At 45.8% G+C, this 25,497-nt stretch overlaps 1 protein-coding gene across 1 annotated transcript in view; it reads right to left on the reverse strand.

Annotated features, from left to right (window-relative positions):
- The window catches only part of COL6A3 (collagen type VI alpha 3 chain), a 157,600-nt gene that overhangs the window by 76,915 nt on the left and 55,188 nt on the right, over positions 1-25,497 (reverse strand). Inside the window, exons 5-8 of the mRNA XM_084820265.1 lie at positions 24,372-24,971; positions 17,842-18,408; positions 7,646-8,245; positions 2,343-2,942 (exon numbers count right to left, since the gene is read on the reverse strand). Of these exons, the coding sequence (XP_084676391.1) occupies positions 2,343-2,942; positions 7,646-8,245; positions 17,842-18,408; positions 24,372-24,971 (2,367 nt within the window). The remainder of the gene's footprint in view (positions 1-2,342; positions 2,943-7,645; positions 8,246-17,841; positions 18,409-24,371; positions 24,972-25,497) is intronic.

The following is a 25,497-nucleotide window of genomic DNA, read 5'->3' on the forward strand; positions in this document are numbered from 1 at the left end:
AAGACTGAGGGGAGATATGATAGCGCTCTTCAAGTACTTGAAAGGTTGTCACAGAGAGGAAGGCCAGGATCTCTTCTCTATCATCCCAGAGTGCAGGAAACGGAACAATGGGCTCAAGCTACAGGAAGCCAGATTCCAGATGAACATCAGGAAAAACTTCCTGACTGTCAGAGCATATGACACTGGAACCAATGACCTTGGGAGGTGGTGGGCTCTCCCACACTGGAGGCATTCAAGATGATGCTGGACAGCCATCTGTCAGGGATGCTCTGACTTGGATTCCTGCACTGAGCAGGGGGTTGGACTCGATGGTCTTGTAGGCCCCTTCCAACCCTACTTCTCTATGATTCTATGATTCTAACCCAGACCATGCTTCTCAGTCTGGGTTGTTTTTCCCAGACAAACCACCCTGAGAACCCATGGTCTGAAGGATGGATTGTTTTACCCACGATGGGTTGGCGTGTCGTCTGCCAGCCCATTGTGGGTAAAGGGCATTGGGCAGCGAGCTGCTTCGAAAGAGCGGCAGAAACCCTTGCTGCTCTTGCCCAAGCCGCTGCTCATGTCCTTTCTCCTTGCATGTGGCAGCCCTTCCAATGGTGCCCAAACAGCACCATGGGGTGGCTGTCACAGACACCCCCTTCGCCCCTGCCAATCCCTCCTTCCTGTGTGTAATTGTGATCTTCATCACAGTTGGAGCCCTTTTTTAATTTTCCCAGCCCCCTTTTACACAAAAGGGGGTTGATAAATTTTTGTAAAAACTGACAGTTGGGTGTGGGGGGCTAAATCCAAGCTCCCTCAGGACTGTGCTGTCCCAACAGTCCTTGGGAGGGGGTTGGATTTGTCCCCCACTCCCAATTTTTGGGAGGGGCACTTTGAAAATCCAATGGAAGCCTATATATATCGTTGCCCATAGGCTTCCATTGGATTTTCAAAGGGCCTTCCCAAAAATTGTATATGGGGACAACACCCTGCCATGGGTCCTTGGGGCAACATGACCCATGGGGAGGGGTGAGATCCCACCATCCAATTTTTGGGAGAGGCACTTTTTCCCCCCAGTCTTGTTTTGCGCAAAACAGCACTGCAGAAATTTTTTTAGAGCCGAAAATTGGGGGGGGGGGAGGTGAAATCCAAGCCTCCCAAGTACTGTGGGGGCCACATAGTCCTTGGGGGCTTAGATTTTGTCCCCACCCCTGATTTTCAGCTTTTAAAAATTTCCACACCCCCGTTTTTTGCAAAACAGGGCTGGGAAATTAAAAAAATAGTGTCCCTCCCCAAAATCAGATAGCGGGGATCTCAACCTCTGCCATGGGTCCCATTGCCCCAAGGACCCATGGTGGGGGTGGGGGGTGGAATTCCCTCCCCCCATCCGATTTTCAGGGGAGCACTTTGAAAATCCAATGGAAGCCTATGGTCAACAATCTCCATAGGCTTCCGTTGGATTTTCAAAGTGCTCCTCCCCAAAATTGGGTGGGTGGGGGGAATTCCACCCTCTGCCATGGGTCCTGTCACCCCAAGGTCCCATGGCAAGGGTGGCGGTGGGAATCCAATTTTCAGGAAAGACACTTTTTAAAAATTTCCCCAGCCCCTTTTTTTGTGCAAAACAGGGCCAGGGAAATTTTTAAAAGGGGGACCTGGCCTGACTGATTGGAGCTCAGAAGGGGGGACGTGGCAACAGACAACATGGGTGTGCTGCCAGGTCCCTGGGATGCGGGGTGGAGGACTATGGGGGAGGGAGGGAGACGAGGGGGCAACCAACCCACACACGATGGGTTGGTTGCCTGATCATCTGGCACTGTGCTACACACCCAGGTTAGGTTGTTCGTGACAACCCACCCTGTATGGCCAGTGTGTTGTTTGAACAACCCCAGGGAGTCAGGAAAATGAAGGAGTTGAAGGAGGTTGGGATGGTGGGAAAAGACAAACTCCCTCTCTCTCTCTCCCCACCCATTACATTTGAATGGCCTTTAACTTGTATCAAGCCATTATCATAGTTTTTAATAAACTAAAAAAAATTACATTCTAAAAGGTTGCTCTTTTAGAAATCATTCAATCCATTGTAATTAAATATATCAAAGTAACGGCTCATTCTAGAGTTTATGGATTTCTGCCCATGAAGTTCTCATGTAACGAAGGATTAAACTGGTTTATAGCCAGGTTCTCCAGATTTGTGGGTTACAGGCAAGCAGCCTCATCCTATGCATAGTTACTCAGAACCAATCCCAGTGAACCGACTGTGACTTGCTCCCAATTAAGTCTTCCTTGAGACTTCCAACTTGCTCTAAAAATGCAATGTTTTCCCACTGCTGCATCCCCAAACTTTTATTTTAAAATGAAAGACTGACCAGGAGAAACCCCAGTGGGTATCACTGCTGGTTCTTGAGGCGCCTCAAACGATGCGAAGAATCTTTCCTCTATTGTTGGGAGCTCAGTAAACTCTCTCACAACAAATGCAGTTCTGGGATCGTTGGTAATCCTTTGCAGCTGTGCACTGTCTACATTCCTTGCTCCTACACCCAAGCTTTTAATCCCAGATGACTGTATCACAAGGGAAGGTCTGCTGACATCATCTTGGGAAATCCCTCCAAGCAAGAGAACTAAATGCTGTGGGACGCCATCTTCTCGTCTGCTTCCTGCAGATTTAACAAACTGTTTCGTTGCAACGAAGTCCAGAGCTTTCCCAACATTCAGGGGAGAACCTCCTCTGTGCCGCAAGCGACGTATGGCTTGTAGCACAGCTTCTTTGGTTGGGTAGGTTTTTAAGGAGAACTCAGGGAATACATCATTACTGAACTGGACAACACCAACTCTCACTTTGCTTGGTCTAACGTCTAACTGCTGGACAATCCGGAGAATGAAATCTCGTATGTGAGCAAGGCCTTCCCTCCCGACATTGGTAGAGCTGTCAATAAGGAAGACAATGTCTTTTGCTTCACTGTCGATATCTGCAGAGGGGGAAAAATGGGAAAGAGGAATGTCACTGGTTTTCTCACACAGGGGAGTATATGCTCAGGTTTAGTCTGTGGTATTTTCGGTTAAAAGGGCTTTGGGTAGCATGAGCCAAAACCTCAGAACCACTGCTTGTTAGAGTAGTGGAAAATACTGGGATAGATGGACCAATGGGTCTGATGTAATATAAAAGCAGAATACAAACAGCTTAGATATGCATGCTGGTTTCCTATGTGCAGGAATATTGCTTGTTTGTTTATTAGCTTGTATGAAGGAGACTTCCATCATGTGAGGAGGCACCATGTTTGAGGGCCAAACTACGTGTAACAGTTAAATGCAACTTTGCATCTAACCTGCAGGAGTGGGGTTTTTTTTAATGCAAATTGCAACAGCTGGGGAGGGGCTGATAATTAATGGGATCAGAGCAAGGAGCAGGGGGAAATTAATCCTTTCTTCCCCTGCTTTATTCCTGAGGAAAATCCCTTCCCAGGTGATGCGATCGGGGGGGGGGGGTGTGAAACCTGGAAGTTCGATGCAAAGATGCATTTGACTATACATGTCCACATCAGAATTCTATATAAATATTGTTAACAAATGATAAATATGTAGTTTGGCCCTGAGTCCAGAGTTCAGATTTTCTACCTCATCTGCTGTTGGTGCAAACTAGATTTCTGAAGTTCGTGGCTCCATATTTTAGCTTTTTAATTTTTTTAGCACATTTTCTAATGTCATTATCCTAACATCTAGTCTTAACATTGATTAAGTTCAGTGGCATTCATTTCTAAGAAACTAGGCTTGGGTTGGCAGCAGAAGACCTACTATGCTAGTACAACGCTACAGACTGTTGTAAAAACATCAGGTTGGCATGCTTGTCTGCAAGCAGTAAGGAATGAGGTTAACACAGGAATGTTTCCTTTGGGATATTAACATTCATTCTATAGAGATACATTGTCAATTATATTTGCTTAGCTACCAATTCTAAATATATATACCCAAAGCTAAAAATGTATGTTTGTGCCCCCAAACTCTACACACCCAAGGTGGTTTTAGGGTCGTGTTGCTGGAACGGCACCTGTCTAATGCCGCATGGCAATCCACTTTAGAAGGGAACTTTCAAAATCCTCTTCCCCATCCCCTCACCAAGCTCTGCCCACTCAAAATTCCCTCTGCCTCAGGGTGGAGTTTTCAACTTCACTGTTACTCTTAAAAAACAACAACAACCCTCCTTTATCTTCTATAACTGTAATCATGGCAGGGTGTTTAACGGGCCTAGGGAAGGTGTTCTATATTTAGGGTAGATATTCTTTACAAGGAAGTAAAAGGTCCTGAACATGAAAAAATGTTTCTTATTTAACCTTTATATTTCTGACCTAACAATTCATGGACACTAAAATATCAGGCTGTGCCGGGACCCCCCGATGCAACTCCGAAGCTGCTTTGTGGCTTCTGAGGTGGGCCTGATTCGTCTCGGGATGAATTGGGCCCCCCCTGATCCAACTCGGCCCTGAACTCGAAGCAGGATTCGGATACTGAACCCCGCTTTGCCCCCCCGACGCCCACGCACAAACCCCCAGCTCCTTACCTGGGCTGCCGCCGCCTCCTCCACCTCCACTGCTGCCATTCTCCACTGCTGCCTTCTCTGTTGCTGCCTGCTGCCACACTGCCGCCGACTTCTCCGCCACCGCCGCTGCATTCTCCACACCGCTGCCGCCTCCATCTGCCACCACCGCCAGCTCCTGAGGCCTGGAGACACGGCGACTCTTGCAGGGAGTCGCCATTTTTAAAAGTTGGTGGCGGTGGCAGCGGGCGGTGCCAGAGGAGGCAGCGGCAGCAAGGAGAAGGTAGCGGCAGCAGTATGGCAGTGGCATGGAGAAGGTGGCGGCGGCGGCAGTGAGGGGAAGGCAGTGGCAGCGGTGGTGGCATGGAGAAAATGGCATGGAGAAGGCAGCGGTGGTGGAGAAGGTAGGGATGGCGGAGAATTTCTCCCCGAAACTTCGGGGGGCCGAGCGCCAACGTGTTCGGCCCCCTGAAGAAGTTTCGGGGAGAAATTCTCCGCACCCCCCCACCCCCCGCACCCCTCCCGGGACGGGACTTACCTTTCCCGAATGTCCCTCCCGGCGGCGGGTCCCGGTGGCAGTTCGTCGGGTCTTCGTCAGGGGCGGGAGCAGCAGCCGGTCTTTCGACCGGCTGCCGCCGCCGCCATTCCAATAAAAGTAAAAAAAAAAAAAACGCCCCCGTGATAGGCTACATGACGATTAACGTAGCCTATCATGGCTAGATTTGCAAAGTCAGCCGTGATAGGCTACGTTAATCGTCACGTAGCCTATCACGGGTGACTTTAAAAAAAAAAAAAGCGCGTATGGCTAATGGCGGCCCCCATAGGGAGCCGCCATTCACGTTCCTTATTTGGTTGCTGTAGTCTACGTAAAGATTACCTAGACTACGGCGAAATTAAGGGCAACGCTATTTGCGTTGCCCTTATTTTCGCCGTAGTCTACGTAAATCTTTACGTAGACTACAGCGACCAAATAAGGAACGCGAATGGCGGCTCCCTATGGGGGCCGCCATTTGCGTACGTGCTTTTTTTTTTTTAAAGTCACCCGCGATAGGCTACATGACGATTTACGTAGCCTATCATGGCTGACTTTGCAGATCTAGCCGTGATAGGCTACGTTAATCGTCACGTAGCCTATCACAGGGGCGTTTTTGTTTTACTTTTTATTTCGCAGCCGGGTGAGGCGGGAAGCCTCCCCCCCGGCCTGAATTTCGGCCGGGCGAGGCGGGAAGCCTCCCCCCCCCCGGCCTGAACTTCGCGGGGAGAGCAGCGAAGCGCCTCCCCCCCACCGCGAAAAGCTGCAAGACCAGGTAAGTGGCTTTCGTGTACTCCTAAGGAGAAGGAAGCAGTGGGAATTGGCAGAGAAGGCTGTGGAGAAGGCGGCTCAGGTAAGGACCTGGAGGCACTGGCATGGGTGGGCCAGGGGGGCTGGGCCAGGTGTGCCGAAGTTCCGAAGGGCACCGAGTGCTTCGGAAAGCCCCAGACCTGTTCCAGGTCACTTCGTGCCCCCTCACTTCACCTCAGAAAGGGTCCAAAGTGACCTGAAGAAGCCCAGTGTACAGCCCTACTAAAATATCCATAGCCTTGTGACTTAGACTTGACCTTGGAAGGAAGGTTTATTTTTTTTAAAAAAAGTGTGTGTGGGGGAGCTAGCTGTGTTAGGTATAAGCAAAATTCCAAAATCCATAGCGATAATACAGATTCTGGAAGATTAAAAAAAATTCTGTTGGTTATGAGGAAATCACGGATTTTCTATTCTTTTTTTTAAAGCCCCACCTGACATCCCCAGCTAGCAAAGAAGGATAACTATGGCCTGTCCCTAGCACAGAGTAAGAACCCTGTACAGAGATCCCTGTTTAGCAGTGCTGCAGATGAAGGGATGTCAGAGAATTCCGCCACGGATCTTGGTGAGGCCGAATGCCAGTGCATTCGGCCCCCCGAAATCCGTGGCAGAACAAAGCCCCCGCCCCCCCACGAAAGGCACGCGCAACGGAGCACTTACCTGCCATTTGCGTCCCTGCATTAGCCGTGATAGGCTTCGTAATTATTTACGTAGCCTATCATGGCTATGATGAGGAAGCGAATGGCGGCCAGAGACGCAGACGCCATTCATAAGTCAGTGCGGATGGCAGCAGGGAAGTGCTCCATTTTGTGCGCCTTTCATGGGGCGGGGGGGCGGGGGCTTCGTTCCGCCACGGATTTCAGGCAAGCAAAAAACAAAACAAAACGGCGGACGCAAATGGCGACGGCTACAGCAGCCGCCATCTGCGTTCCTTTTTTTTGCTGTTTTAGCTATGTAAATATTTATGTAGGCTATTACGGCGGAAAAAAAAGGGGAATGCAAATGGCGTAGTGCGTGCTATTTGCGTTCCTTTTTTTTTGCCGTAATAGCCTACGTAAATATTTACATAGACTAAAACGGTGGTAAAACAAAGGAATGCAAATGGCGCCCACTACGCCATTTGAGTTCCCCTTTTTCCCCGCCGTAATAGCCTTTGTAAATATTTACGTAGGCTAAAGCGGTGCGAAAAAAGGCTACGCCCTTTGCGTTCCCCTTTTTTTCCTTCCGTAATAGCCTTCGTAAATATTTACGTAGGCTAAAACAGTGAAAAAAAGGGAATGCAAATGGCGGCCGCCATAGCCACCGCCATTTGCATCTGCTGTTTTTTTTTTTTTGCTTGCCGTGATAGGCTACGTAAACATTTACGACGCCTATCACGGGAAAATACAAGGTCGCAAACGGCGGCGGCTACGTCAGCTGCCATTTGCGTCCCTGCAGGCTGCGCAGTGGCCAGATGTCCGGCTGCGGGCAGCCCCGGCCGGCGGCTCTGTGGAATCTCCGCGGAGCAGAGCTGGCTGGACAGAATTTCAGGGGGAGGGACGGAGCGCCTCCCCCCCACCGCAAATGTCACCCTTCGAAAAGGTAAGTGACTTTCGTACATCCCTATGCAGATGGGAAGAAGCTAGACATCATTCTATGAACTCTTTAGGAACAGTGAGGTTGGTGCAACTCTGTGCTGGTCCTTGTAAGTTAACAAGGAGCCAGGTAAGACATTTCCCTAGCAGAAGGTAGAGCTGGATGGCTGATGGCAAAGCAGAAATGGTGAAATGATTCATATGAACAATAGCACAAAGCACTCTTACCTGGGATGGGACTTATATCACCAATTAGTCTTTTTATCTGCTGCGTAGTTAGTGTTGTAATAGGGGTTATCAGTTTCTGTTCCAGGCTAGGTAGATCCTGATAAGTTGACACCTGGAACACATACTCAGGACTGAGAGCTATTTTGATCATTTCCTTGGGATCCACATTCTTCCCAACAGTGAGTGGTGCCACACCAATTTCTTTGACTTGGAGTGCAGGGTGCTCTACATCATCATCAGGTTTGCGGGAGAACAGAAGGATTAAAAACTGAGGTGCGCCCTCTTCTATGCGACTTCCTGAGGGCCTCGTAAATATATTCTTCGACACGTATTCTAGGGCATAACCCACATTCACTTGGCTCCCTCCTTTGGGTGTTAGCCTTCGCACTGCAGCTTGCACCTCGTCCTTGGTAGAGTGTGCATTCAGCAGAAATTCAACCTTAGGATCTTCACTGAACTGAATTACAGCTACCCGAGTGTTATCAGAACCCACATTTAGATTGTTTACAAGTCTGCCAATAAACTCACGGACAGAAGAAAATTCAGAAGCTGCAAACTGTGAGCCATCAATAAGGAATACAACATCTCTCTTTACATCCTCTGTAGAACAAAAAAAGAATCTAGATGACATAATTGCAAAAAACGTTATACTAGCAAATACATTAGAAGCATCCACATTCTTAAGGGCACTTTAATATTTACTTTGGCCTATCTGCAACATAGCATTGAATTCAAGTAGAAAAGACAGGTTGCTTACCTGTAACTGTAGTTCTTTTGAGTGGTCATCCATGTATTCATGCATATGGGTTCTATATGTGTGCAGAGCATAATTCAGAACATTCTAGACTGAGCAGAACTTTCACAAGAGACCATCCCCCTCTCCACTGCACATGCTCAGGGCATGGCTCCCACTTTTCCTGCTCAGTTCCTAGTCTGCTGCTGTGGAAGGAATAAATCCTGCGGGGCATCAAAAAGTGGGGAGGAGGGCAGGTTGTGTGACTACACAAATCACACTCACAGTCACAGGAAAGCCACCTGTCTTGCTTGTTTGTACTCTCTGTGACTCACAAATATGGGTGACTAACTTACTGGACGTGGGAGGATGTCATGCTAGGACAGAGGAGAGACCTGCCCTGCCAAATGCTACATCCACTCTGGCTCTGGCATCAAGCTTATAGTGTGAGTGAATGTGGAAGGGTGAGTCTGTGGTACCACTCGACAAAGTTCAGGCAGGGATACACCCCTTAGAAAAGCATTAGAGGAAACCATGCCTCATGTAGAATAGCTATGCACTCCCACAGGAAGTGGAAGAGATGATAGAAGAGGGTTATAGTTAGGGATGTTGGAGAAATTCACAATACATTCAAATGAGTTCAGTTTTCTATGAATCTGTCTGACCCACAGTGGACCAGCTTTTTCTGAGTCACGTGGATTCTGTGGACTTGTGGACTGTTTTTTTTACTTTCCAGAATTGTACACAAATTTAGTCATACAAAAATACAATAACTATGAAACATTTTTTTAAAACACACCAGAGAAAATACACATTTCCCTCCAAAAGCTAAAGTGTGAAAATGTGGATGTGTGTGTGTGTGTGTGTGTGGGGGGGGAATTTACAGATTTACACAAATACAAATGTTTGGAAGTGCACATTTGTGCTAGTGTGCCTTTTCCAATATGAATGCAAGTTCCAGACATTGAGAAAAAGGCCCCAAACACCTTCACAACAGCAAGGAGCTCCAATGCATTGATGCATTGGCTCTCTATATCCAACCACTTCACATGAATGAGGAGAGGTCTGCAGTGTGTGTGCCTCCCATCTTGTGAGAGAGGAATTTTTGGTCACCTTCCTGTTAGGATGAGACTGGTGGAAAGGTATTCCCTTCATCAGGTTGCCTTAGAAGGTGCCAACCACCATAGAAGAGACAGGTAAAGGGTGCAGCAGAAGGTGCCCACTCCCTCTCTGGGGAGACAGCCATGAGAAACCAACCATAGAGAGACATATCCTGAGGCAGAGGAAAGGAGTGCCTCCAAGGTGCCTGCCATAAGTCCCAGAAGCCTCTGTACCTCCTGCAGCCAAATGATGGACAGGAAATGAACCCAACCTGCAAGGCTCACCTGTGCTGTGTATCCATCCTGTCAGGAGGGAAATAAGCAAGACTTGTGATGTAGTCCAAGTGGGCACCACCAGTGAAATGAAGGTGCTGGAAAGGGCAATGCTGAGACTTCCTCTAGTTCACCTTGAGACAGAGATCTGTAGCAGCATGGACACTGTACTCCAGCACATGACAAAAAGGGACAACTAGGAGCCATTATGTGAAAATAGGCATGCCCTCCAGTTTACTGCCGCCACTGCCATGAACTTGTTGAAAACTCTCAGAGTGGTGACAAATCAAAGGAAAGAACCCTGAACTGAAACAGCTGAGGACACAGAACGAAGCACAGGAATCAACAGTACTGAGGATGGATAGTATGTGTCTCGCAGATCAATGGTGGTGAACTGATCATCTCAATGGAGCAGAGGGAGAATGGAAGAGCGTGTGAAACCACAGTGTGAAAAAAAAAAACAAACCCCAGGAGGAGGGGAAGAGAGTAGCATATTCAACTGTATAATTCAGACTTACTAAGCTGAGAACCCAGACATCTGTTGAGAGACATACTCCCAAGTGCTGACAAAAGGGACAGGAGGAGTCTGTTGCTGGAAGGTGGCCCCTTGCAAAAAGGAGCAGGAAGAAGAGTGATCACAGAGTCAAAGATGCTTCTTAGAGCAGTCAGACTGCTTCCATCTAGAGGAAGGATGATATTTCTGCTGATGGAAAAACAATTTGGGTGTCCATGAAGCCTGTGAGGGGATTGGGATGATGCAGCCCCAGGTGACCTCAAGGTTTGCTTAGTGGAGAGTAATCTTGGCCAGAAAGATGACTGAAGAAGGATGGAAGAAGATTGGGTACCAAGGCCCATTTTGTGGGCTGTGGATTTCATTTTCTGCATATGGTACAAGGTATCATCCATCTTGGAACTAAAAAATCTCTCACTATCAAAAGGCAAGTCTTTGATTCTGGGATGAGAGCCTCCTGAGTCAGGCCAGTGGAGCACAGCCAAGCAGATCTGCATAAAGCCACTCCTCCCACCATTGCTTTCAACCCACAGACAGACTGCCATGTGGCATGCAGTGTTGATTTACTGACCAGCTAGATAGTGGACCTCAGTCTGAAAAATGCTCTGTTTGTCCTCTGGCAAATGCTCAAAGAAACAGGTAGCGCTCTCTCTCTCTCTCTCAAAAACAAAACAAAACAAGAACAAAACAAAACAAAACCCTGCTAGTAAGCAGCCATGAAGGCTTTGTAATTAGAGACCCACAAAGCCAGAGCAATCATCATGGAGACTTTCCACCCCAAGGCATGAATATTTCTCTCCTCCCTGGCCACTGGTATGGTGGGAGGGTTTTCCTGGTTTTCCTGTGAAAGGCCTCCACAATGACAGAATGAGGCAAAGGATGATGAAACAGAAAACTTCAGTCCTCCTCTTGTAACCTGTACAAGTTCTCTATCTTGCAGGATATAAAGGCACCAAAGAAGGTATATTGCTTAACAACACGATTGCTTAACATGAAGGAGAGCCGGCAACATCGGGATAGTCACCACCAAGTCTGGCTGAACCCGCTGGAACACCAGGTGCATAACTGGGGCTGATGGTGGCTTAAATCAAGCCCTAATGAACTGGTAATTAGGACATGCTCAAAATAAGAATGTACATTGTCAGTTGGAGGTAACTATGGCATTTGGAGAAGACATTGATGGAACTGTGGATGACATCGTAGGTGAGTCCAAGCAATAGTCATCTGGATCCAATACTGGGTCACTGGCACCAGCAACAGAGTAGGGTCACTGGGTCATAGGCACCCTCAGGGTGTGCCATGACATCGTGTTGAGATTAGGGATGTACGAAAGTCACTTACCTTTTAGCGAAATTGATTTGAGGTGGGGGGGAGGCGCTCCATCCCTCCCCCCGAAATTCTGGCTGGGGGGGAGGCGCTCCACCCCTCCCCCTGAAATTCTGGCTGGCTGGCTCTGCTCCGCAGGGATTCTGCGGAGCCGCCGGCTGGCTCCGCCAGCGGCCGGACATCCGGCCGCTGGCTAGCAGGGATGCAAATGGCGGTGGCTGTAGCCGCCACTGTTTGCATCCCTGCAGTCAGCCGTGATAGGCTACGTAAATGTTTACGTAGCCTATCACGGCTGATTTAAAAGAAAAAAAAATGCACGTACGCAAATGGCGGCGCCCATGGGCGCCGCCATTTGCGTTCCTTATTTTGGCACGTCTTAGTCTACGTAAACATTTACGTAGACTAAGACGGCGAAAATAAGGGGAACGCAAATAGCGTAGATGCGACGCTATTTGCGTTCCCCTTATTTTCGCCATCTTAGTCTACATAAATGTTTACGTAGACTAAGATGTGCCAAAATAAGGAACGCAAATGGCGGCGCCCATGGGCGCCGCCATTTGCGTACGTGTTTTTTTTTCTTTTAAATCAGCCATGATAGGCTACGTAAACATTTACGTAGCCTATCACGGTGTTTTTTAAAAATCTAGCTGTGATAGGCTATGTAAATCTTTACGTAGCCTATCACGTATTTTTGTTTTTGTTTTTTTTTAACTGGAAATGGGGGTGGTGGCAGCCGGTCGGAAGAACGGCCGCTACCGCCCCGCCGCCGGAGCCGCCGCCAGGAAGATCTGCCCAAGGTAAGTCCCGTCCCGGGGGGGGGGCGGGAAGGTGGCAGACCGTTCCGCCACCGATTTTGGGGGGCCGAATGTGCTGGCATTCGGCCTCCCCGAGATTCGTGGTGAAATTCTCTGACATCCCTAGTTGAGATGATGCCTGCTTAGGGGCTCCTAATGATATGACAGATCAGTGAGAGTCAATGGCAGGATATAGAGTGGAGTGAAGGCTAGTGCCTGAGCCAGAGATACCAACTCAATGGTACCAAAGTCAAGTTGGTCATTATCAGTACTGATCCCAATCCTGATACCATGAGCAGAATCACACTTGAAACTGACACCATGGTCAGTGCTGAGCTCAACGTCAGCACTGTCAGTACCAAGGAGGATACTGATGGCCCCCAAACAGAGGAAGAGATGGAGAATGCTGTTGTCAAGGGCAGAGGAGCAGACTGACTGATGGGGCATAACCAGCAAGACTGTAAGTGTCAGTACCAATACCAGTGCTGGGGTCAAGACTGTCTCAGCCAAGGAAACCCAAGCAGTGACTGGCTCAGCATCAGGTGGTTTAACTGTGCAAAGTTTGGGCAAGCACTATGTTTGAGCAAGGAATCAACTAGGCTGATGGTAGTAATAATGACCAACTCCCGCATTCAGTAAGGTACCACAGCTTGGCTCACACTGAGTATTGAGATGGAGAACCATCCCATCTATGTGGTGACCAACAACCCCACACATAGGAGGTAGACCGAGAAGGGTGTCTCTGATGCTGATCGATCCAGGATGGGCCCCACCAATCACAGGTATAATAGTAATACAAAGCCACAGAAAAACAGGATTTTTGGTGTAGCATAGACAGCCCCGGATGATGTGGTGACAAATGGTGCAGAGAAGCAAGGCAGCAACAGGAAACCTTTCAGGATTGGGGACTTGTTCTGGATTTCTTCCTCCGAAAAAGAGCTTGATACACTGGATATCATCTGAGCAAGGGTGATGAAGTACCATCTGCATTTTTTCATGTACTGGAATGGGCGACCAGACAGGGGGTGGGAGGGAATTGACAAAGATACTCTCTATCCCAACTTGTTGGGGTGGTATTGCACTGCCAGATCCAAAGGGCTCAAAACCAGTGTAGCTACCAGATGCTTCTGCATCTTATCTTTCTTCTTTTTCATTTCCTTAGTGTCATCCTCAGATGGGACTGGAAGAGTCTGCTTGGACTTCACTTCACCTTTTTTGGCTTATCCAAAGCCAAATATCACCCTGGAGTCAGAGGCGCCTTGGTTCAGACTGAGTCATGAGGAGCATCAGTACTGAGTTCGATATTGACGCAGAAGCCCTGGGTTCAAGGGAAGGTACTGCATAAGGGGCGAATTTTGCCTCAGATGAAGTGAACCCAGACCCAGCTGGGCGTAAATCTGATGTAAGTAAGGACACTGATGTTGCCAGCTTTGTACAAATCAATAAAGAGGCAGTATGCAGAGGCCAATTCTGCACTGTGAAATTATCAGCTCACAAGGCTTGCTCCCTTAAGAACAGATGAGGCAATCCATGAGAGCAGGCAGGATGTGCCTGTTCTGTAAAGGCTTGACAATGTGAGAAAGAATCAACTGGCCCTTCTCCCAAGCACATTAAGCACTGGGAGTGACTCCCTGTGGGAGAAATCTTCCCTCCACAATTAGGGTACTTTTCAAACAGCACATTAGGGGCCATACGCCTCCGAGGGATGCCACAATCAAAACCCCATGGAAGAAAAAACAAAAAAGGCAAAATGGAAAGAATGATGTAACAGACAAAAGAGAAGAAGAAAAGATAAAAGGAAATTGCATGCTTAGCAGGCTCAAAAGACCTGAGGAGATCTCTAGAGCCAGAGAACGTTCCTCATGCTGTTGTGGAGGTGGCGGATGAAAAGGAATTGAGTGGGAATGGTGGGAGCATGCACAATAGCAATAGGGGGAGGGGCAGGCTCCCACAAAAACTCTGCTGAGCTCTATAATGTTCTGAACGATGCTCCGTGGAGGTACAGAACCCATATGTGTGAGTCACAGAGGGCACAAAGAAGAAGCTACTCAAAGTGAATGTGGCAAGTTTGATTAGAAATAGTGTTTATCCTGACAATTTTAGCTCACAATTTTGTGCTGTCTATTTCTAGGATATTTTGCTCTGTATTCCTAAAGTATTTTTCTTTTTTGTTTTGCGGCTGCTGCAAGTGAATCAGCAACTGTGTTGGGAGCCTGGCTGCCATTTTGCATCTTCCATAATGCATCTTCCCCAACATCCCAGACCTAGCATCATTCCAAGGCATTGTGGAGGAAAATGGTGACATCCACAAAAAATGGTGGAGAATATTCCTCAAAGTGACCTTTTCTAGGGGGTGAGAAAAAGAAAAACTTAGAATTTTCTCAGAAGAATGTCTTTTCAGAAATTCTGGCTCAGCTCTAGGAACTACCTATATGGGGCTCTGAAAACCACATTCTGGGTACAGACAATAGTATCCAGAGACTTGAAGATATTAGAGCTGCCATTGCCCTCAGCTAATTTTTACATATTGCATTCCCAAATTGCTTTTCCAAGTTTTTGTAGTGCTTCTGCAATAGCCTTGTGCATGTTTTTGGCCTATTGCAGGATAGTGCACAGTGAAAAATAGTCTCCCTCTGCCTCCGCCAACTTTCACTGGCTTATGGCCATAATTCGGTTGTGTGTCCATTATAAGCATCATTATATAATACAGGTTTAATAGTTAAGAAATGTTTCTTCACCTGGACCAGGGGATGGGCCCAAAGTTGCTATTTTTGCCCTGTTCAGTTGAGTCACTCTTTTTGCAATGAGCTCCTGCACGGTGCTCAATTCACTGACATCAGAAACAAGGACTGCAAATTCAGGAACATAAGAAATTGTCTGGAGCTCAGTGATATCTGCATTGCCAATGCCAATGCCAAAAGGCACAGCACCCCTGGTCTTCAGATCTATGGCAGGCCTTCTGACATCATCTGTTGACTTTTCAGCTGTCACCAGGATCAAGAACTGTGGGACACCTTTAGACACCCTGCTTCCAGCCTGGTGTGTGAACACATTGCTAATAAGGGAGTCAATGGCAGCTCCTGTATTAAGTGGAGAACCTCCCATAGCAGACAATCTCTGGATGGCCTGGATTACATCGGTCTTGTCTGAGTACTCATTCAGAAGGAACTCCAGTTTTACAGTATTACTATGTTGGGCCACAGCAACCCGGACTCTGTCAGGACCGACATCCAGTTTATCAATTACTCTTTGTACAAAGGACTTCAGCTCTGGGAAACTACTTCTGGTACCATCTGAACCATCTATCAAAAATACAACATCCTTCTCCTGAACTTCAACTGTTTGAGAAAAATTAGGAGAGAAAAATAAATTAGACTGGTATCCACATAACAAAAACTTAAGGTGTGCTCATATATATTTAAGTGGATTAATTCTGCATAGTTCTATTCCCATAATTAACGAAACCTTGGAGGAGGGAGGTGAAGGGAGGCACTAGTACAAGGGATGAAGAGAAGAAATAACTCAAAGTTGTACAAAAATCATTAATAGGATCAGGTAAAGTCAGATGTATCCAGGGTAACTGATCCTGAGGAAGAGTCTCTTGACTGGAAACACACTGGGACCTTAATGAAGTTTCCCTTTCAAATTGTTTTCTGCTCCCATAGGAACCTCAGTAGTAAATATTTTAGATAAATCTCTTCCACACCTCAACCTGGTACCTCCAGATGTTTTGGACTGAAACTCTCATTAAGTCCAGCCACCATGGACGCATGATGGAAGTTGTAGTCCAAAACATCTGGAGGGTACCAGGTTGAGGAAAGCTGCTCTAGAGTAATTCCAGATTAAATCAGCCCAAATTCACATTACTATATGGCAAGAAAGTAAGAGGATGTAGATCATTCTACATATTGGATGTAGAAACTGCGTTTGACTTTGAAATGACCCAGGGAGCTATTTCCACTTTTTCCAGGATAGTGTTGAATAGGGAAAGGTGAATGAACGATGTTCATGCTGCCAAGAGATCCTCCAAACATCAGCTCGTTGCCTGTCTCTTCTCAGTTTGTGCTTGTGTTTGCTGTTCATTTTGTGCGAACAGGAAAATTGAGCAAAATGAATAGCTGTCAAATGTGAACGTTGCGCAAACATTTACCAAATTTGAGCAAATTTCCAAAATTGTGCAATTTTCCTCCATACACTAAAGCATGGTTAATTTAAAATGTGTGCATTTTGATAAAATTGCACATTTTTCAAGTAGGCATTTTGTGAATGTGAATGCAAATTTGGATATTTTGATATATTTTCAGATAAAATGTGCTCCCATTCACAAACATGTTTGGGATTGCAAATGGGACATTTTCAAGTGATTTCTGAACAGAAACAAAATTCTCATACATCCCTGGTGTTGAAGCAGTCCTGAAAAACCAAGCAGCTAGTATGCTAATGGGTAAGATCACGGCATAATCTAATGCAGCTTGTTGAGTTGTGCTCTTACTGCTTTATGGAATAGGCATCTGTGGCATTTTCTCTCATTAATTGCCTGCAATGTTTAAAATCTTTTGCAACAATGATTCTCTTCCACTTCAATGATTCAATGAATTGGGCCAGCAGGTATTGGAAAAAATGATCACCATGCATCTTGGTGGCAAAATATGCTTCTGAACATGCTCAGGAGTGTCCAGACAATAAGGATGGGACCTAGGGATGGCATGGATTCCCGAATGGGTCTGGGAGTCCATTGGGCTCCCCTCTGCCAGCACCCCGGACTGCACCCGCCGAGGCTCTGGCCTAGCTCACGCCCTCACAGACGTTCCTCACACTCACCTGGACCCATACTCAAGTGCCCACCATTTTGCCAAGCTTGCTTTTATGGAAAAAATGGAGGTCATTAAAAATGCACATATTTAAATATGCGCAAATTTGGAATAAATGGGCCTCTAATATTGCGTAGATCAAGCTTTCCCAGCCCAAATTTGCGCATATTTAAATATGCGCATTTTTAATGACCACCTTTTTTCTGTAAAAATAATTGTGGCAAAATGGCAGGTGCTTGCAGATGAGATCCAGGGTGAGTGCAGGTGGCTTGGTGAGCTCATGGGGGCTCGAACATGGGTCCGGGGGGGCTCCAGCATGGGTAATGGGTGCCTGCCGATACCGGGTGGGGGTGGGTTCGTTCATCTCCCTACTGCTGTCACCACCCAAATCTCCCAACGGACAGAATAACTTTGCTAGGGAAAGGAAAGGAGGACTTGTTAATGTTGAACCCATTATGAGCTGAATAATGAACATAATGAATAATGAGCAGTGTCTGAACTTCATAATTCTTTTGGGCTCAGCTTATAATGGGGCAGAATTTCCAATTATATTGGTATCAGTAATGCAGTTTACTGTAATTGTCTATACAAGTTCTTTTCAAAGTACAAGACAAGACAAACAAAGAAGGCAACGGCAGAGATATATACCTGGAGGTTTAAGTTGAATGGTTTTCAGTAGATTGACTATTTCAGGTTGTATGTCTCCAATTCTAGAAATGGAATCAGCATTTAGAATGAATTGACTGTCAAAAACAATCTTTTCTAATTCTAAGGGATCTGCAGTGCTGGATTTGATAACAAAAGTAACAACACTAGCTTGTTTCAAAGCATCAGCAGCCTCATCCACACTGTCACTTGATCTTCCAGCAACAAGGAGCACTAGGTATTGTGGCACTCCTCCATCAATCCTGCTCCCAGCATGCCTGACAAAGATGTTGTTCATGGCATAATCTAATGCAGCACCAATGTGGAGTAGCCGCCCTCCTTTTAACCTCATCTTTTTCACTTTCTGAAGGATTTCTTGTTTGGATGGAATGTCATGGAAGTTGAACTCGACTTGTACATTGTCACTGAACTGTGCCACGGCCACACGTATGGTATCAGGCCCCACATTCAGGTCAGAAATAATTCGGTGCAAAAAGTCTCGAACAGCAGGAAACTGACCCATAAGGTTTGTTGAGCCATCAATCAAGAATAATAGATCAATCTTGCTTTCTGGAATTTAAGTGATATGAAAAGGTTTAAGACATAGAAACACACACCTTGTTTCATGACATAAGATGAGAAATCAGAACAATCTTGATTATGAAAGAGGAAGAATTTTGGCTGTGGGCCTCTGTTTGGCACCTTTGATTAAAAGAAAAAGTGATGGCTCTCCACAGTAGCAACTGTATGGCACAGAATCGTGGAATCACAGGGCCCGTTTGGACAGCTCTAGGACTTGCAGGGGCATGAATTACTGGTACTTTTAATAGAGTATTATATCTCACCCCTGGTGAGCCCTGTGAGCACTACTTCACTCATAAAATGAGAACTGAAATACTGGAAGCACAAATCATCTCTGCATCTTTTGAATGCTTAAATTAGTCCATAGACTTGTAACCTCTTTCCCTTACATTAAGGAGAATATAATATTATAAAACAAAGGTGCACAAACTGCTGCCCACAGGCCGTATGTGGCCCCCCAAGGTCCTATCTGTGGCCCTCCATGACCCGCACTGCTGCCAATCCCACAGCCCCAGCCACTGCCAATCAACCACAGTATGTAGATTATGCCATGAAAAGCTTCACTTCCTGAATGTGTGTGTGTGTTTGTGTGTGCGCACGCACACACACACACACACACATTTGCATGCACCCCCAACTCTTGAACCAGCATCACATGCAGCACTTTGGGCTGAAATGGCTGTCTATCCCTCTTAGAAAGAGATGGGGCTTCTGTCTCTTTATAGCTCTGAAAAAGAGGGATGCTCCAGGGGTGCGTCTTCTTCCATCTAGGGATGTCAGAGAATTCCGCCACGGATCTCGGTGAGGCCGAATGCCAGTGCATTCGGCCTCCCAAAATCCATGGCGGAACGAAGCCCCCCCCACCCAAAATGGGCCCGGAACGGAGCACCTATCTGCTACCGTCCGTGCTGACTTGCAAATGGCGGTCGCGTCTGCGTCCGCCATTCGCTTCTTCCATATAGCCATGATAGGCTACATAATTTTTTTTGCCGTTTTAGCGTATGTAAATATTTACGTAGGCTATTATGGCAAAAAAAAAGGGAACACAAATGGCGGCCACTACGCCATTTACGTTTCCTTTTTTTTTTGCCATAATATCCTACGTAAATATTTACATAGGCTAAAACGGCAAAAAAAGGGAACGCAAATGGCGGTGGCTACGGCAGCCGCCATTTGAGTCCCTGCAGGCTGCCCAGCAGCCGGATGTCCGGCTGCGGGCAGCCCCGGCCGGTGGCTAGGGATGTACGAAAGTCACTTACCTTTTAAAGAAATTTGATTCGAGATGGGGGGGAGATGCTCCATCCCTCCCCCCGAAATTCTGGCCGGGGGGGGAGGCGCTCCGTCCCTCCCCCCCCCCAAATCCTGGCTGGCTGGGTCTGCAAATGGCGGTGGCCATAGCTACGCTATTTGCGTTCCCCTCATTTTCGCCGTCTTAGTCTGCATAAATGTTTATGTAGAGTAAGACATGTCAAAATACGGAACGGAAATGGCAGCGCCCATGGGCACCGCCATTTGCATACGCGCGTGTTTTTTTTCCTTTTAAATCAGCCGTGATAGGCTATGTAAACATTTACATAGCCTATCACGGTATTTTTTTTTTTACTGGAAATGGCGGTGGTGGCAGCCAGTCGGAAGACCGGCTGCCGCAGCTGCCGCCGCCGCACCACCGCCGGAGCCGCCGCCACCAGGAAGATTCGCCCAAGGTAAGTCCCGTCCCGGGGGAGGTGGGGGGGCAGACCATTTCACCACCGATTTTGGGGGGCCGAATGCGCTGGCATTCGGCCTCCCCGAGATTCGTGGCGAAATTCTCTGACATCCCTACCGGCGGCTCCACAGAATCTCCGTGGAGCGGTGCCGGCCGGAGAAAATTTCAGGGGGAGGGACGGAGCACCTCCCCCACCCACGAATGTCACCCTTCGAAAAGGTAAGTGACTTTCGTACATCCCTACTTCCATCACAGCATCGTAATGATCGGGGAAAAAGCACCTGCTGGATGAAAATATGCTTCATAGCTTTTAAAGGGACAAAAGCCCCATTGGCATCTGGTCATTCTTAATCTATAACCAAAGGATTTCTGAAAGTAGGACTTCTAAGTCCAGATCCCTGAAGAACAACTGTAGTTCCAAGGGACTGATTCATGCATGCATATTCTTCACTTGATGATTGCAGCATCAAGAGATAACTTGCACAAAAGAATGGACCAACACAGATCAAGCACTCAAAATTGAACTTTTGTGTTATTTCAGTTCTCATAAAACACAACACTTTTCAATGGATTCAGTTCACACATTCAGACACTGGCAGTCAAGTGTACAATAATGAGTATGGTCATATCAAATGATGTACATGTATGTGTGAATCATGCCAACATTCCCCAAAATAGTGATCGGAAAAGTTCAATGAGATGGAATTTTCTCTTCTTTGCAGCTCTGAAAAGTTCAGAACCCATCACAAATTCTGGACCTAGCAATGCTACCTGAAACATATCTGTCCATTTTTTTTTAAGAACCTGGGGAACTGGATTTATAGTTTAAAATGCTTTTCAAAAAATATTTTTGTTTTATTTATTTAATACATTTCTATCCTCCCTTAAAAAAAAAAACTTTCTTACAAGGTGACTTACAAGAATATATACATTAAATTGATGTATAATAATGTAAAACCCATCATAGTTAAAACTAAAACCACACAATCACAATAATATTAAAAAACAGCAGCCAGCAATACAAGCCAGCAAACAGCAGCATTAAAACAGCACTCAGCTTAATACAACCACAGGGATCACAACAAAATAAAGCAGCAATCCAATGACAGCCCAATTAAAAGCTTTCAGATTATGAAAAAAGCACATGTATCAAATACATTTTCAATGCCTGCTTAAAGGCCAGTAACAGGGCCTGCCCAAGACATTTTGCTGTCTGAGGCAAAAACAACAACCCAAAGATGGCATCCTCTCCCCATTCCATGTACAGAAGCCAACTAGACTGGCAGTTGAATCTTACTTCAACGCTGATGCCTGGGTATCCTCCACTGCACCTGAGGCAGCAGGCCAGTTTAAGAGGCCCAGAACAGGCACTGGGGCATAACAGATGGGAACCACCTGCTGGATGAAAATATGCTTCAGAGCTTTTAAAGGGACAAAAGCTCAGGAGAAATAGCCAGGGGGCTGCTGCTGCCCCCCAGCGTCTACTGCCTGAGGCAGTTACCTCACTCTCTGCCTAATGGTAGGGCTGGGCCCTGACCTTTAATGATGGAACCTGTTGAATCCCAATTGAAACAGAGTTCCAGAAATGTGGGACAACCACCAAAAAGCCCTCTCCCCTGTGCCCACCAGTTCACAAGCAGGGACACAAGCTGGGCCTCAGAAGGAAATCTGGACATATGGGCAGGATGATATGGGTAAAGATGGTCCTTCAAAAAGAACCAGGTCCCAAACCATTTAGATAGATTTAACGCAGTGGAGACTGGTGGCTCCAATTTCAGTGGGGCTGTGATACACTCTGGGTTTCAGTGAGAACTAGCCAGAACTCTAAAGGAGCTATCCACAGTGCTGAACCTATTTTGAGGCTAGGGTCCAGCACCTTGGATAGCTCCTTTAGCGTTCTAGCTGGTTCTCACTGAAACTCAGAATGGATTCACAGCCCCACTGAAACTGGAGCCACCAGCCTCCACTGATGTAATGTAAATCTACCTCCATGATGTTTAAGACTATCATTGTCATGGTAGTATTATAATTGATTATTAATAGAGCACTAAAATTAGCTGCTGCTTCTTTAGAAGAAGCACAATATCCCCATATTTTTCTTAGCATAAAAATAAGTTGCCCTTATGGCCTAGTTTTCTCACTGAGCTGGTAAACCTGCATCTGGGCTGTGCCATTTCAAACTAGTCACATGGCTGCATGACCCTCCATGCAAAACAAACAAACCACTAGAAAACACGATATCAGGAGGAAGGCTAGGCTAGAATCTTGTCTCCTTGACTTTCAGTTACGTGCAGGGAACTTTTTGTACAGGTTGCATGTATTCAATCATGCGAGCCTCCACTACGACCTAAAGGAATGCAGCCTAGATAAAGGATTACCACCTTTGTGAGAGCCATAGTAGATGAGGCAACATCTAGACTAGATAAGATCTGTCATTGGATCACCTATCTCTACATTTCGGGGGGAGGGTGGAACACACCTGCAGGGGAGGGGGCTCAATTTGGTTCAGGAGTATCGTACTCAAGAAGAGGAGTTTAATGTGTTCCATCATGTTTCCCTAGGGAAGTTTCCCCACCCACCCCACACATACACACAAGCTTCTTAGCTGTATTCATAGTACTTATCTATAAATATAGTAAACAGGTAAGGAAAATTTTTATTTTTCTTTAATGGAGGAAAAAGCAGCTTTGGGTGTGGGCAATTTTCATCAGGAAAATGGCAAGGAGGGAAATAATCCCCCTGCCCTGGCCATCCAAAGCCCAGAATTGCTTTTTAGAAAAAAGGAGACAACTTGTGTAGGTTTGGCACCTGCAATTCACACTTAGAATCATGTCATTATACAATTGTAGGCTGTCTTGTAGGCCATCTAGTTCAGCCCCTGTTCAATGCAGGAAAGCCAGAACTAGAGAATCCCCAGCAGCCTCAGACTGAAGTCCTCCAGTGAGGGAAAGAGAGTCTGCAAACCTGCTAGGCAATTGGTTCCATTGTTGAATGGCTTACTATCAAGAAGTGTACAACTAAAACCTATCCTACTGTAACCTACGTCTATTAGATCTAGTTCTGTCTTCTAGGGCAGCACAGAACAATAGTTAAAAACGCAATTGCTAATTGTGTGAATGGTGTAACTTCTAGTTTGGTCCTAAGCTTGAGGGAATTGCAAAAGAAGTTTGTAATGTGATGGGGAGTTGACTGTTCACCCTGACAAAAGGAAACAAAGCCCATTGTGTTGCATGATACCTTCCACAATAAATCACACATAATTGACTAAGACTGACTTCATATTATGTGTGTTGTGATCAGGCTTTGTGATCAGGCACTAATTATTGTTGTTACAGGCAGCGTTGGAGCAGCAAAATACTATGCTTTGCTACAATGATGCAAACAATGAATTATGTAGCTACAACTTTGATTCAGTACCTGAGAAGTAGTGCAAAACTTTCAGACTCAACGTATGTGCTCAGATGAGAATCAATTGCATGCAAATTTGATTTAGCATGAAATATCGCAATATCTTTGGTGTATTCTGAACTTGGTATTTGAATAATTCCAGAATTTGAGGAATATTTGTTTATTTTTGTATGGGATGGATTGGTGGTCGAAAGAAGAAGATGGACCACTGAAGACTAATGGGTGATGTATGGAATGCGCATATCCCCTACTGGAGGGACAAATAATCATGAACTGTACAAGTGCTAATACCTCCCTGGACACTATGATCTTTTGTAACTGTTACCTGTTTGTTTTCAAAGAGAAAATTAGTTAGAAAATTGGCTTTTAAAAAAACCTGGAGTAAGTACAGCTTGGGTATAGAGATTGTATATCTATTTTGTCAACGGTAGCTTTTCAAGGATTGTCCATATAGTAAAATAAATAGTAAAAAATAAAATAAATGTTCAATCATTATGCATAACACTGTACATGGGTGTACATTAGTAACCCCCCTTCCAGATATACTCCGTGTAGGTAAAACTACATGTTGAAGCAGTCCTAAAGGCTTCCTCATAAAATTCTTACAAGGAAGGAACATATTAAGGATGCTGTGGCCACCCAATCACATCTGACAGTACATGTGGAATACCCATTATCTGTGTATAGAAGTTACATGTTCCATAGAATTTCATAACCTGCAAAGGGGCTCTAAGGCACTGGGGAGATAAAATGTTGTGTGTCACTCAAAACATACCTGCAATTTTTTTTTAAAAAGTCATTCATAAATCCACATAGCATGAAGAGAGGAACAAATTACCTGTTGATGTGATTATAACTTCTTCCACATCTCCACTAACATACGTTGTTAGTGGCCTAATCATTTCTTGTGGTAAATCTGCCAGAGAACTGAAATCATCCTTAAAATATACTATTTGCGGATTAAATGCAATCTGCTGAAGTTCTGCCAGATCGGCATTTCTAACACCAACGCAAAATGTCAGCACTCCTGCACGAGCTAAAGCATTGGCAGCCTGCTGGAATGAATTGACAGATGGCCCTGCCGCAAGGAAGACTAGCACCTGAGGAACATTTTCATCTATCCTGCTCCCACCGGCTTCAGTGAAGTGATCTGAAAGAACGAAGTCTAGTGCAGCGCCAGTATTTAGCACTGACCCCCCTTGGGGTCTGAAATGCCTCAGGCGATTAAGTACTTCTGGCTTGGTTAGGAAACTGTTTAAAAAGAATTCCGTTTTTGGATTCTCACTAAATTGCACTAGGCCGATTCGTATATCATCAATTCCAACATCAAGGGAGTTAACTAGGCTCACAACAAAGTCACGGACAAATGGGAAGTTGGTATTTCCAACGTTGACTGATCCATCCAAAAGAAAGATGATATCCCTTTTGTTTACCAGAACTGCAGTAAAGCACAGAAAATAACATGAGACATCATAGAAAACACACCAGTATTTCTCATGTGTGCATACAGCATTTGCTGACACACATGTATACCTCATTTGAAAGAAGACAGAACAGGATAGGACAGCCATGAAAAGAAGGGAAGAAGAACTGAGAGGAGTGTCAAAAACCTTTCTTCACGATCAGTCAAAACTTACCCAACTGAATTTTACATGTGATACTTCCCTGGATCCCTTTTCCATGAGTATAGTATAGTTAGTATAGGTATAGTTATAGTACAGTATTTTGTCCCATCTACAGATACATAAGTAGGATGGGGTGGGGGAAATATTGTTCTGGAGGATAACTGTGCTTAAAAATTGCTGGTGAATTTCAATTTCAATGGATTTTTATGCTGAATTTGGAACTTCTTGCTTTCAGACCCATTTCAGCTGAAATATCTGAACATCGAAATTACACTGAAAAGATTCAAAAGGACCTGGGTCTTCCCAGATACCTTTAGATCCTTGGCACTCACATGATAC

This window comes from Heloderma suspectum, chromosome 1 (genome assembly GCF_057233095.1).
Source record: "Heloderma suspectum isolate Gila_16-S chromosome 1, 16-S_ref, whole genome shotgun sequence".
Classification (NCBI taxonomy): Eukaryota; Metazoa; Chordata; class Lepidosauria; order Squamata; family Helodermatidae; genus Heloderma; species Heloderma suspectum.